The 12,437-nt window shown below is 47.5% G+C and overlaps 1 protein-coding gene across 2 annotated transcripts in view; it reads right to left on the reverse strand.

Annotated features, from left to right (window-relative positions):
* SDK1 (sidekick cell adhesion molecule 1) overlaps positions 1–12,437 on the reverse strand; it is a 919,871-nt gene that overhangs the window by 182,284 nt on the left and 725,150 nt on the right. For both annotated transcript variants that reach the window (XM_045993982.1, XM_045993983.1), the window contains exon 15: positions 135–282. In XM_045993982.1, coding sequence (XP_045849938.1) covers positions 135–282 — 148 coding nt within the window. The remainder of the gene's footprint in view (positions 1–134; positions 283–12,437) is intronic.

Genomic DNA, 12,437 nt, shown 5'->3' on the forward strand with positions numbered 1-12,437 from the left:
TGCATATGTGGCCCATATCACTAAGGGATGCAGGTTGACTCCTTCTATCAATGTCTTCCTGTTAACTGGATGCTCGGTCTTGCTTTTGGGTCCCAGCTGCCCCGAGAGCCCACCATGGCTGTGCGATCACATACCTGCTTGTCTCTGCGCTGTACTGGCCTTTGCCCACTTGATTCACGGCACACACCCGGAATTGATAGGTGCGAGCTGGAGTCAGGCCGCGCACGGTAACGCCTGTCATCTCGGGGCCGACATTTGACAGATGTACTTTCCATGGAGAGTCTGAAAGAATGAGCACAAGGAATTCAGAACCACACAGGCACACATCTGAATAATAATAAGAGAGTGCAAACTACATTTCCATAAGTTCTCTCATCTGGTTTCCTGGGCAGAGGGAATGGTTATCCCTGTTCCCCAGAAGTGGAAACCAAGGCTTGTGGCCACATGGCTAGCCGCTGCTAGCCACCGGGCCTGGCATTGAACTCCGAGACCTCCCGTCGTCCTCATGCTGCTGTCAACAAGCAAAGTGGCTTCTCCTTCAACCCGCATATGGCAGTTTGAACGGAACCAAAATATTCCTCATTCCCGCGTTCCCTGTCAGCACACACGGTGAGGCAGATTGCAGATTTGTCTCCCAGAAAAGGATGCCGCACATGTCACCAAATGATAAATAAAAACTATATTCATTAACATTTTAATAAAAGAGGAAATGAGCATGATAAAGACAGATGGGCTGTGCATTTTGCAACCCATCTGCGTGGCGGCCCATTACAGCACCGCACCCCTCAGTGGCTTTGGCTGGAGACAGACGTAATGAAATTCGCAGCTAGTTTAGAGTATCTTTGCACCCAGCTTTCCGGCAGGTGTGCAAGAGCGACTCTGTCAGCCAAATGGGCTCTCGCCTGCAAGGCTTCAGAGGATTCTGCTGGGCTCCCACACCTTTGCGAGATTTTATTTTTTTTCTTTCAGTGCAGAGTTGAAACACGCTTTCTGGCCCGATCATTTCGTCGAATGATGCCCTGGAATGAACAGGACCTGGCAATGACTTTGAACACCCACTGTCACTTCTCATTTGGAATTGTCGTGATGCCTGAGCTGCATTTGCAAGTTATCAGTAAAGTGAAATTGGGGGAAAGGGGTTCTTGTGGAAATCAAACCGTCTGTCCCCTTCCTTGGAAGTGGTGCCCGAATCCCTCTCCCCCACACTGGAGATGGTCAGAGAGAGGAGAGCCATGATTTCCACGCTGCTGCCAGCCGCGGGCACCCTCACACGCACAATCAACACCTCTTCAGCAAAAACCTACAGACCTAACTATGAGGATCACAGGTCTGTGCTGGGAGCTCATTGGGAACACATGCCGCTCCCTTAGGAGTCACCAAGAAAGAGCCACAAGCCACTCCGAAATGAAATGAGACTCAAGGGCAACTTGCGTTGGCTCTCACAGCCAGCCATCTACCACGGAGCTGGAGTTTGGGAGCCGGATTCCTCGACAAAAAGTTATGTCGCTCTGGAGCGGGATGCCAGTTGGGCTACAAAGGCTGAATCTTTTTAATTATTTCGAATAAAGCTGCCTCCAAAAATGGCTTTCTGGGAATGCAGTCCTCAGCACCAGCTGGGCATTTCAATGTTCTTGGCTTTTATTCTCAGTGATCTAGGTACTCTACGTTGGATGAGGACCCCCCCACTCTTTCTGTTTCCTTCAGAGTGCAACGTGTGCATCCCCAGGGAACTACAGAATTGCTCACACCGATTTCTCTTTTTGCTTTGGGAGTCTGAGACCCTTCTAGAAGCATTAAACATCTCATGGTGCTCTTGGTCTGCCAAGCAGGCTCCCCTAGCCATTTGTCCACATGGACAACGCAAGAACCTTCCCTCTCACCCCTGTAACTGCTGGTGGGGAATAGCGCCTCTCCCTGCTAAGCCACACAACAGTGGAGACACAGCTTCCCTCCAGAAGGGAGCTGGTGCAGAGCCGTCACAGCTGACTACGTGTTTCCATTGACAGTTGTTCACTTTTGTTTGAGCTTCTTCTATAAAGCAGGGGGAAGGAGGGGCAGGTCAAAACCACAGGGAGATCCACATCACAACCACAGGATGGCTACTATAAAGAAAGCAGAAATGGCGTGTGTGGGCAAGGGGGGAGGGAAGCTGGAACATTCGTGCCCTGCTGGTGGGGAAGTGAAATGGGGCGGCCGCTGCAGAAACCAGTATGGCGGCTCCTCCGGAAACTAAAGGTAGAACTACCATATGATCCGGAAATTCTACGTCAAAATATACACCCTGACGAACTGAAAGGAGGGTCATGAAGAGATATTAGTTATGAACCCGAGTATTCACTGATGAATGGACAGAAGAACAAAATGTTGTCCATCCCTGCAATAAAATATTATTCAGCTTTGAACAAGAAATTGACACACACTCCAACAGGGCTAAACCTTGAAAATAAGGCAGTCACAAGAAGACGGGTAGTGTAGGATTCCACAGATGAGAGGTCCCTGGAGGAATCAGATCCACAGACGGAGAGGCGAATGGCAGCTGCCAGGGTGGGGGCTGGTGGGGGGGAGACGGGGAGTCACATTTAATGGATCCACGGCTTCAGTTTTGCCAGATGAGAATAAGAGATGGGTGGCACGATGTGAAGGTACCGACCACTCAACGGGACATTTAAAAGTGGCTAAGATGGTAAAATTTTATGTTATCGTGTGTATTACCACAACGAAACATTTCTTTTTTCAATGTGGAAGAAAAAATGGGGAAATAATATAGCGCTCCCGAGACTGGCATTGGTCTGAAGTAAGAGACACGTGCTGACTTATCCAGTGCAGAGCCAGGCCCCCGGTGGGTACTGGAGCTGGATGGGCCCGTCCCCCTCCCCCTCCCTTGTCCCTCCTCACCTCCCTGCCCCAATCTGGGCCCTGGACAACCTGCCTGGCAGGACTGGGCTCTTTCCTACTCACCGAGAGATGGCCCAAGACTATCACATTCTTCACCCAGAGGTTCATGCTCTGTTTGGGAAGGTCTACACCACCTCCCTCTCTGGGCTCTGCATCTCCCTTCCCTCTGTGTCCTGAGTTAGCCGGCTCCGGCCCCAGGGTCCTGTGTCTGTCTCCACCCACCCCTGGGCAGATCTTCCCTTTGCAGACTCTCTGCTTAGATGTTCTAAGTCAAGACAGCCACCTGCTTCTTGTGGGGACCCCGGCCGAAGCAGTGTTCAATAAAACTTACCTCCGTCCCTCTCTTCCTGCAGACTTCAGTGTCTGTAAGCAAATGGCTCACCTGCTCAGTTACCTACAGAGTCCAAGGTCAGAAAGAGGCAAACTCAAAAAGGCCAAGTCAGTGGACTCTGTCCACTGATGGAGCCCATGTGTGTCAGCACAGAGAGGGCAGAGAGTGCCCCACGCCCCCTCTCCCTCCCTCCATCCCTCCCAGATTCAGCTCAGAGTGTAAACAGTCCCTCCAAGTGTGGAACCCTATGGAGCAGCGAGCAGCAAGCAGATCTGAGGCCCAGCCCCATTTTGACTCCGCAACAGGGCCAATAAATCTGCCCTGTATCCGGGGGCTCGGCTCAGTCCTCTGGATGTGTCCAAATAAAACTCTTTATTTATTCTCTTCCCTCTCCCTCATAGAAGATAAAAGGTCTGGCAGGAAGAGAGATTAAACTGAAAACTAATACAAATGAACCCAATCCATCTCATCGGAACTCTGATTTGTACTGAAAAAAAAAAAAAAAAAAAAAAAAAAAGTGGTTAGGGAAGGATTTGCTCCCTCACAAGTCTCTGAACTTGAAGCTTGCTAAGAACTGGTAAAATGTAAGGGCAGGTCTGTCCCTGACAATCCGTAAGCAAAATCCCTTTAGAAGATGCTCCTCCTGGTCCTCAGAAAGGAGGGCTCTGAGAGGCTCCTCTGAGGGGCTGGGATATAGAAGATTCTTTTGAGAAAGGAAACCACCCCATAAAAGTTTCAATAGCTTTTTCCCTCCCCTTCAGGGATGCCTCTTGCTCCTCTGATCTAGAAGCCAAAGGAAACTTGGTCTTTCCCAGTCAGGCTATTAAAGAAACCTCAGCTCCATGCAGCCATCACTAATCTTTCTCTTGGCTTCAAGTGCCGGAATCCGTAAGGAGTTAATCACTCCTTTGCTCTGTCGATTGGTGAAAAAACAGGCAGTTTTCAATCGCTATAAATGTACCGGAAGCTTTTTTTTCCCTCTCAATAAAAAAGAACCTTACCATGTTCTCAATTAAAGGTATCCGAGGAAGGAAAAGACTTTTTCAAAGAAAATTTTCATTGCCAGAGGGCCCATAATTATTATTTAGACCTAATGTCTACATGGCAGCCTGCTGTCTGGATGCGCACTCATAGCCGTAACCACGCGAATCTCCTTGGGGAGCAGGCATTGTCTCCTCTCAGATGGGTCAGGAAACGGAGACTCAGGGAGGTATAAATACCATCCCCCTGGCCTTACAGGCCATCACTTCCCAGACTTGGAGGCAGACCAAACATCACCGAAAGAGCAGCTGGGCCTCCAGCGTCTCCTTGTGAGATGCAGTGGGAAGTACCAAGCAACATCCAGGTACCACTCACACACACACACGCGCGCACACACACACACACACACACACACACACACACACACACGATCCAAGAAAACACACAAAACCAAAAGCCGATGCAAATTCCTGCCCGTCTCTGGGCAACTAAAGAGAGGCAGGAACAAATTAAATGACATCATGAGGAGGCAATCGGCATGGGACATTGTGGGACATCCAGACGCCCTGCCCTCTTCACCAGACGAGAGCAGGGGAAAGGGATGTGGGGCTTTTGTCGATCAAGAGACAGAATCACCAATGTGATGGATGGACCCTGTCTGGATCTGGATTTATATTCAAAAGAATCAACTACAAACAGACAATTTTTTAAAAAGCATTTGAAGAGGACACAAAGGAATGGAAAGACATTCCATGCTCATGGATTGGGAGAACAAGTATTAAAATGCCTATACTGCCCAAAGCAACCTGCACATTTCAAGTAATCCACATCAAGATGCCAACAGTATTTTTCTCAGAGCTGGAACAAACATTCTGAAGACCTGTAGGGAACACCAAAAGACCTCAAATAGCCAAGTAATCCTGAAAAAGAAAAGCAAAATTGGTGGCATCACATTCCAGACTTCAAGCTCTATTGCAAAGCTGTGATCATCAAGACAGTATGGTCCTGGCACAAAAACAGACACATAGATCAATGGAGCAGAAGAGAGAGCCCAGAAATGGACCCTCAACTCTATAGTGAACTAATCTTTGACAAAGCAGGAAAGAATGTCCGATAAAAAGACAGTCTCTTCAATGAATGGTGTTGGGAAAATTGGACAGCCACATGCGTAAAAATGAAACTGGATCATTTCCTCATACCATACCCCAAAATAGACTCAAAATGGATGCCCTAAATGTGAGACAGGAATCCATCAAAATCCTAGAGAAGAACACAGGCAGCAACCTCTTTGAAATTGGCCATAGCAACTTCTTTCTAGACACATCTCCTGAGGCAAGGGAAACAAAAGCAAAAATTAACTATTGGGACTTCATCAAAATGGAAAACTTCTGCACAGCAAAGGAAACAATCAACAAAACTAAAAGGCAACCAACAGAATGGGAGAAGATGTTTGCAAACGACTTATCTCATAAAGGGCTAGCATCTAAAATATATAAAGAACTTATAAAACTCAACACCCCAAAACCAAATAGTCCAGTTAAAAAAATGAGCAGAAGACATGAATAGACATTTTTTCCAAAGAAGACATCTAAATGGCCAACAGACATATGAAAAGATGCTAATTGTCACTCATGGTCAGGGAAATGTAAATCAAACCTGGAATGAGATACCACACTAGTCACAATGGCTAAAATCAACAACGTAAGAAATAATGAATGTTGGTGAGGATGTGGAGAAAGGGGAAATGTCATACACTGTTGGGGGGAATGCAAACTGGTGCAACCATTCTGGAAAACAGTATGGAGGTTCCTCGAAAAGTTAAAAATAAAAAATACCCTACAATCTAGTCACTCTACTACTAGGTATTTACCAAAAGATACAAAAACACAGCTTCAAAGGGGTACCTGCACCCCGATGTTTGTAGCAGCATTATCTACAATAGCCAAATTATGGAAAGAGCCCAAGTGTCCATTGATTGATAAATGGATAGACAAGAAGTGGTATATACATGCATGGGAATTTTGTTCAGCCATAAAAATGCATGAAATCTTGCCATTTGCAATGAGACAGAGCTAGAGAGCATAATGCTGAGTCAAGTAAGTCAGCCAGAGAAAGACAAATACCGTATGATTTCATTCCTATGTGGGATTTAAGAAATGAAGCAAATGATCATGTTGTGGGGAGGGACCAAGAAACACTCTTAACTGTAGAGAACAAACCGGGTGTTGCTGGGGGGGAGGTGGGCCGGGGGATGGGGTAACTGGGTGATGGGCATCAGGGAGGGCACGTGTCCTCATGAGCACTGGGTATAGTATGGAAGTGACGAATCACTAGACTAGACGAATCACGAGAAACTAATATTACACTGTATGCTAACTAACTGAATTCAAATAAACACATAAAAAAAGCAATTTGGTATATATAAATATGGACTGGGTGTAAGATGATATTAAGGGTTAATTTTGCTATATGTGATGTCATTTAGTTGAGCTATGTACAAAATCACTTAAAGTTGAAATGACATAATGTCTGGGATTTCCTTAAAAATCCCTAGCAAAACAAAACCAAAAAAAAAAAAAAAAAAAAAGATGGGCACTCGACGAAACCAATATGGTAATATGTTGATGGTATCAAAAATGAATGCTTGAATACCTTTGTGTATGTGCCACACTTTTCATACTAAAAACTTTCTAGAAAGTGACTGTTTAATTGCAACATTGCCACCATTGAGCATTGTGACCATCTTCAATCATGTTTGATAGACGAAAATGCGATTTCACTGATGCTTTGCCTTATATTTTTTACTATCAATGAGAACTAACTTCTTGCATTAAAACAAATTCCCCTGGGTTACAGAGCATTAAGTGGAAGACTTAAGATGCATACTTATTACTTTCTTAATTCTGATTCCACTGTGGTTTTGGCTACAACAGTCCGTGTACTGTGTCTCTTAAAATATAAGCTTTAGATTATAATAATAATAATATACATAAAAATAACACCCATTTAAATAGCCACCCACTAAACTAAAAATTTAAACTAAATTTAAACTAAAAATTTAAACTAAAAATTGTTTCAATTTTACTCACTGTTAGATCCTTCATACCTAGAAGCATGCCTGACATGGAGCAAGTGCTCAATCAGTACCTGTTCCGTGAAAGTACCTGCAATGTCCTGGGCACTGGGGTGACTTCATATGTACACAGGTAACCGTCACAAAACCTTGTGGCAGGTATGAACACCCTCATGTTCATATGAGAAAAGGAGACACAGAAGGATGGAATCACAGATCACAGTCTCCTCTTTCCACCTTGGCAGGAACTCCCAGGTCAAGGCGACTTTGCTCTTTTCAACTTCTCATTACTGGTCATAGTTAGTATTGATTCCTGTAAGTCAAGAGCCTGGTCCCAGGGATGACCCAGAAGCAGAGCTATGCTCTTGGCTCGAAGCTTCCAAGAGTCTCAGCCATGCCACACTCGTGAGAGGCTCTCCTTCCCCGTGTTGGTTGTTTAGAATGTAAGTGCTCCGGGTTTCTCAGGAAGATGCTGCACACTCAGGATGGGTGAGAATCGAAGCCTGGGCACAAATTAAGTTGCACTTTCCAATGGTTAAAGGCCTCTCCAGCATCAACAGCGGTAAGGCCTGCTGATGGCACGTACCCCTGATTGGAAGGGACAGGAGTGGCACTTGGCTTTTGTATTCTTCCTTTTAGAACGCTAGAATGCTGGTCTAATCATTAGAAAAACATCCCCAAATCCCAACCTAGTGACGTCCTACAAAGCACCTGACCTGCACTCCCTAAAACTGTCAAGGTCGTCAAAAACGGAACGTCTGAGAAACCGTCCTGCCAAGAGGAGCCCAAGCACTGCTAATGCAGTGCAGTGTCCCGGGTGGGATCCTGGGTCAGAACTGAGTGAATGTGAATAAAAACAGACTTTAGTTCATAATAAATATGTCAATATTGGTTCATTCATTGTGACAAATGCACCACACGGATGGAAGATGTTCCCAAGATGGGAAACCATGTCTGGGCTTTTGGAAATTCTCTATCTTCCCAATAACTCTGCAAACCTGAAACTGCTCTAAAATAAACCAGAAGAGAAGGCCTGTCTGTTCATGCTGGAGTGGACCAGGAAAGGGAGGGACAAGCTGGGGCAAGCAGCGTGGGACCCCACTGGGAGGCCCTGTGTGCTCCGTGGGAGAAGAGAACAGAGCTGGGTGCGCGAGTGCACATAGTTCACGCAGGGAGGCATGACAGCAGGCTCAGAGCTGCTGCACAGTCGGGTTTCAAGCCACTGCGACCGTTCCTGACGCTGGAGCCCATGATGATGGGCTGTCCCACTATCCCAGATGCAGCTCACTTCATCTCTCAGCGTTTGAGAGCCTGCTGTCCATGTGGTGGAGTGACAGCAAGGGGCCATGCCTTCCACAGCTGTGAATGGCAGTTGCTGAGTGCCCTCATGGTCGGAGGCTGGCGTCTGTTCTGGAAGGCGCAAGGACAGATGGGCCTGGAGCTTCCGGCCCACATTGGCACTGGCCCTGCCCGAGGCTCCACAGAGACCCCTGGGGTTCTGAATTGTTTTCCTCAATGAGAGCCCCAAAAGACATGAGCCATCCAAAACCCAAGTCCACCCACGGCACCATGTGCCCATGAAGTGATGAGAGAAGGGTTAAAAAAAAATATATACATATATATATATTACACACACACACAAAATATATATTAATTGTATATACAAATACATATAAATTTCATATACATATAAAAATTATCCATATATGTATGAAACACATCACAAAAATAATATATATTCATTAATAAAAACTTGGAAAATAGAGTATAAAAAAATGAAACCAAACAGGCCCAGGTACATTCTACTGCTTTTTAAAAACCATTTTCATGACTTCTCAAGCACTCTCTGCAATTATCTTCAAGTTTTTCAGACACTACTCTGACCTACGTTTCAGTGTCCAGCTCACTGAGTCACTGACATTAATTTGGTGGGATGATCACCATTTGCTTCTCAACATTCAAGTGCCCTGAACGTCTGATTGTCATGAGAACCGAGAAATGTGGCTTCAAGGCCAGTCAGTCCTTCCCACCTCCGTATGGGTCGGCTGCTTAGGCCAAGAGTCAATTCCTGCCCCAAGCCCCTTGTCCACGACAGGCCGGAGAGGGGACTCAGAGGCAAGCTCAGCAGGCACTACAGAACGGTGTCTCTTGGCTCATTCAAAGCTCAGCAGGACATTCCAAGAGAAGCACAGATAATAACTAGTTCTGCAAAGGGTAAAGACGACTCTGGTTACAAAGTGTTACAGACGAATGGATACAGAAGATATGGTCCATATATACTATGGAATATTTTGCGTCCATCAGAAAGGATGAACACCCAACTTTTGTTTCAACTGGAGGAGGACTGGAGGAGATTACTCTGAGTGAAATAAGTCAGAGGAGAAAGCCAATTATCATATGGTTTTGCTTATTTGTGGAGCATAAGGAATAACATGGAAGACACTGGGAGATGGAGAGGAGAAGGGAGTTGGGGGAAATTGGAGGGGGAGACGAACCATGAGAGACTGTGGACTCTGAGGAACTGAGGGTTTTGGATGGGCGGGGGGTGGGAGGTTGGGTGAGCCTGGTGGTGGGTATTGTGGAGGGCACGTATTGCATGGAGCACTGGGTGTGGTGCATAAACAATGAATTCTGGAACACTGAAAAGAAATTTAAAAAAAAATTAAAAATAAATAAATAAGTAAATAAGTTTAAAAACAAAAGTGAAAGAAAGTGTTACAAGACTGAGAGGCCTTGACTTTGTAGTTGCGCTGCACTGTCCTGCTTGGTGGGTGGAAGGCACATTGGGAGGATGGGTCATGCTTGCGACACGAGACAACAGGTCCTTAGGACGGACAGGACACCATCGAGCCATCACACATATCTAGAAAGTGCACTGAAGCACACGTTTGGAAGGATTCCATGACTTGGACCTGCTCATGGCAACCCTGGGAAAGAAGCCTGAGTCACAGGATGGATGGTCACAACCTGCAGGGTGTGGCGGAGGCCACCAGAGAGACCTGTGTCAGGAAACACCCCGACCTGGGAGCGGGGAGGCAGCGGGGGGGCTCTCTCCTAAGACAAGGCCCCAAGGAGCAGACAGTAAAGGTATGGTTTGGCGCCCCCCACTTAGGGAGGGCTTTCTCTGTTGGAGATATCATCAGAGCAACAAAAAGTGTGCAGAGCCAGAGGGAAGAGGCCCCAAGTGTGGCCTTCAAGGTCGAGAATGAAAGCACTGAGCATCTGGGAACTAAATGAGCCTCCCTGCCCCCACTATGGAAAGCAGCCAAAGCAACACCAGGAATGGGCTTTGGGACATTATGCTCTTCACATCCAAGGGACTGGAACCTATGCACTGTGGGTGAGACCCCAGATGAGGCCAAGGCTTAGTCTGCAAGGGAACACACGCTCCCGGACAGGACATGGGTGCTGAGCGGGAGAAGCCATCTGCTTCAGAGAGGTGGAGAGAAGTCAGGGGCTTGGGAACAGGGATTGGATAATTCCAGAACCAGAGAGGAACAGGGCTGTGGGCAGCAGCCACATCACGATGGCGGCGGTGTGCTCCACGCGACGGGTCCGATCTTGGAGAGCTCGAACTTTGGTTGGCTGGAAGCAGGCGGCCCTCTCTGCATTGGCACCGAGTGGTCATAGCAGCATGTGTGACAGGCTTGAAGGGGCCACAGGGACGCCCCAGCAAGGGCTGCAGCACCCACTCCCCAACGTCTTCCTGGAGGGCAGCCCCTCTCTGGGCCCACGACACAGCAAGATAACCACAATGAGTGTCGGTGACACAACTCTGTCTTCCCGCACGGATTTTAAAGTAGGAGCAAATGCCATTAATGTGAGGTTCAATATGCAAAAGCCCCAAGAAAAATGAGCTGAGACATAAAATACTTCCTAACAACTCTGAGGCTATTAGTAGATACCTGCGTGAGCTATGCTTCAAAGACAGCATTAAAACGATTGGAAGCATAAAGAACAAAGTCTCTGTAATTTTGGCAAGCAAAACAGCGCAAAACCCGTCAGCTTTTAAGCACAGAATAGCAAGCGGGGATGAAGACGTCGAACACGTGGTGCAGAGCCAGGCGGGAGTGGCTTGCACTCAGAAGCAGACGAGCTTACGGGGAGTGGGGTGCGAGGCAGCTGCAGGGCGCTGGCTGAGAAGACTCTGGGACTGCAGAAGAGCTGAGCCGCACGGCTTAGAGATTGTCCCTGTGAAGGACGAGGGAGCCCTCCTGCCTGCCGAAGATGCTGAGCCCCGGAGAGTGCCCCCCAGTAGCTGGTCACAGACCAGCGCTGACAGAAGGTGCCCTGCTCAAGAAAGCTGAGGCCATGGCACTGTCCTGTGCCCGAGGAGACGCAGGCCTGGGGAAAGTGCCCCCTGGAGCCCAAAACATCCCCTGGGAGTCAGCATGCTCCAGCCAGGTTAGCTGATGACCCGCCCAGGACAACGCCCCTTAGTGGGCTCACAGATCCCAGGCCCAGCCCCTGGCCTCCCAGGGGTCTTTGGCGCCCTTCCTTCCAGGGGCTTCAATCACCAATTCAGAATAACCAACCTTCCCGCTCGCTCCGGCTGCCTCTGTCCCTCACACCGGGACAGAGCTGCCCACACACCCCGCCGGGTCCTTCTGCCGGGTTCAAGTTGGTTCTCGCGGCATCACTCAGTGACCTTGTATGGCCCTCTGGGGATTAGGACTGTGGTCTGGCCTCCCTTGGTCTCTGCGTGTGCATGTGCGAGTGGGTATGTGCGCACACACACACACACACACACACACAGAAGCTTTTAAAAAACATTTCAACATCTGAAGTGAAAATACATATAATATTGGATACAAAATGAAAATGAAAAATAAACCCCAAAATAAAAAAATAAACCCAAAATCATTAAGGAGGAGAAGACAGTGCTGAGCCCCTGGGAGGTAGTCCAGCTAAGCACTCAGTTCCGACTGCTCTGGGTTTTTTGGAGGCCAAAGAGGAAAGTGACATGCTGGACGGCAGAGTTTGGAAAGAAAGCTGCTAAGTCGCCGGAGAGAGACAGGCATTGTCTCGGTGAGACACCCACCGTGCGGATGCCTCCGGCCTAGAAACGAGTATGGTATTAACTTGTGGAAGATAGTGTTCCTTTCCAAGTTAAGGGAAAATCCATTAATTTGGAGTGTGAGGCTCAGGAACCTGGCA

Source organism: Meles meles, chromosome 21 (genome assembly GCF_922984935.1).
Source record: "Meles meles chromosome 21, mMelMel3.1 paternal haplotype, whole genome shotgun sequence".
Taxonomy (NCBI): Eukaryota; Metazoa; Chordata; class Mammalia; order Carnivora; family Mustelidae; genus Meles; species Meles meles.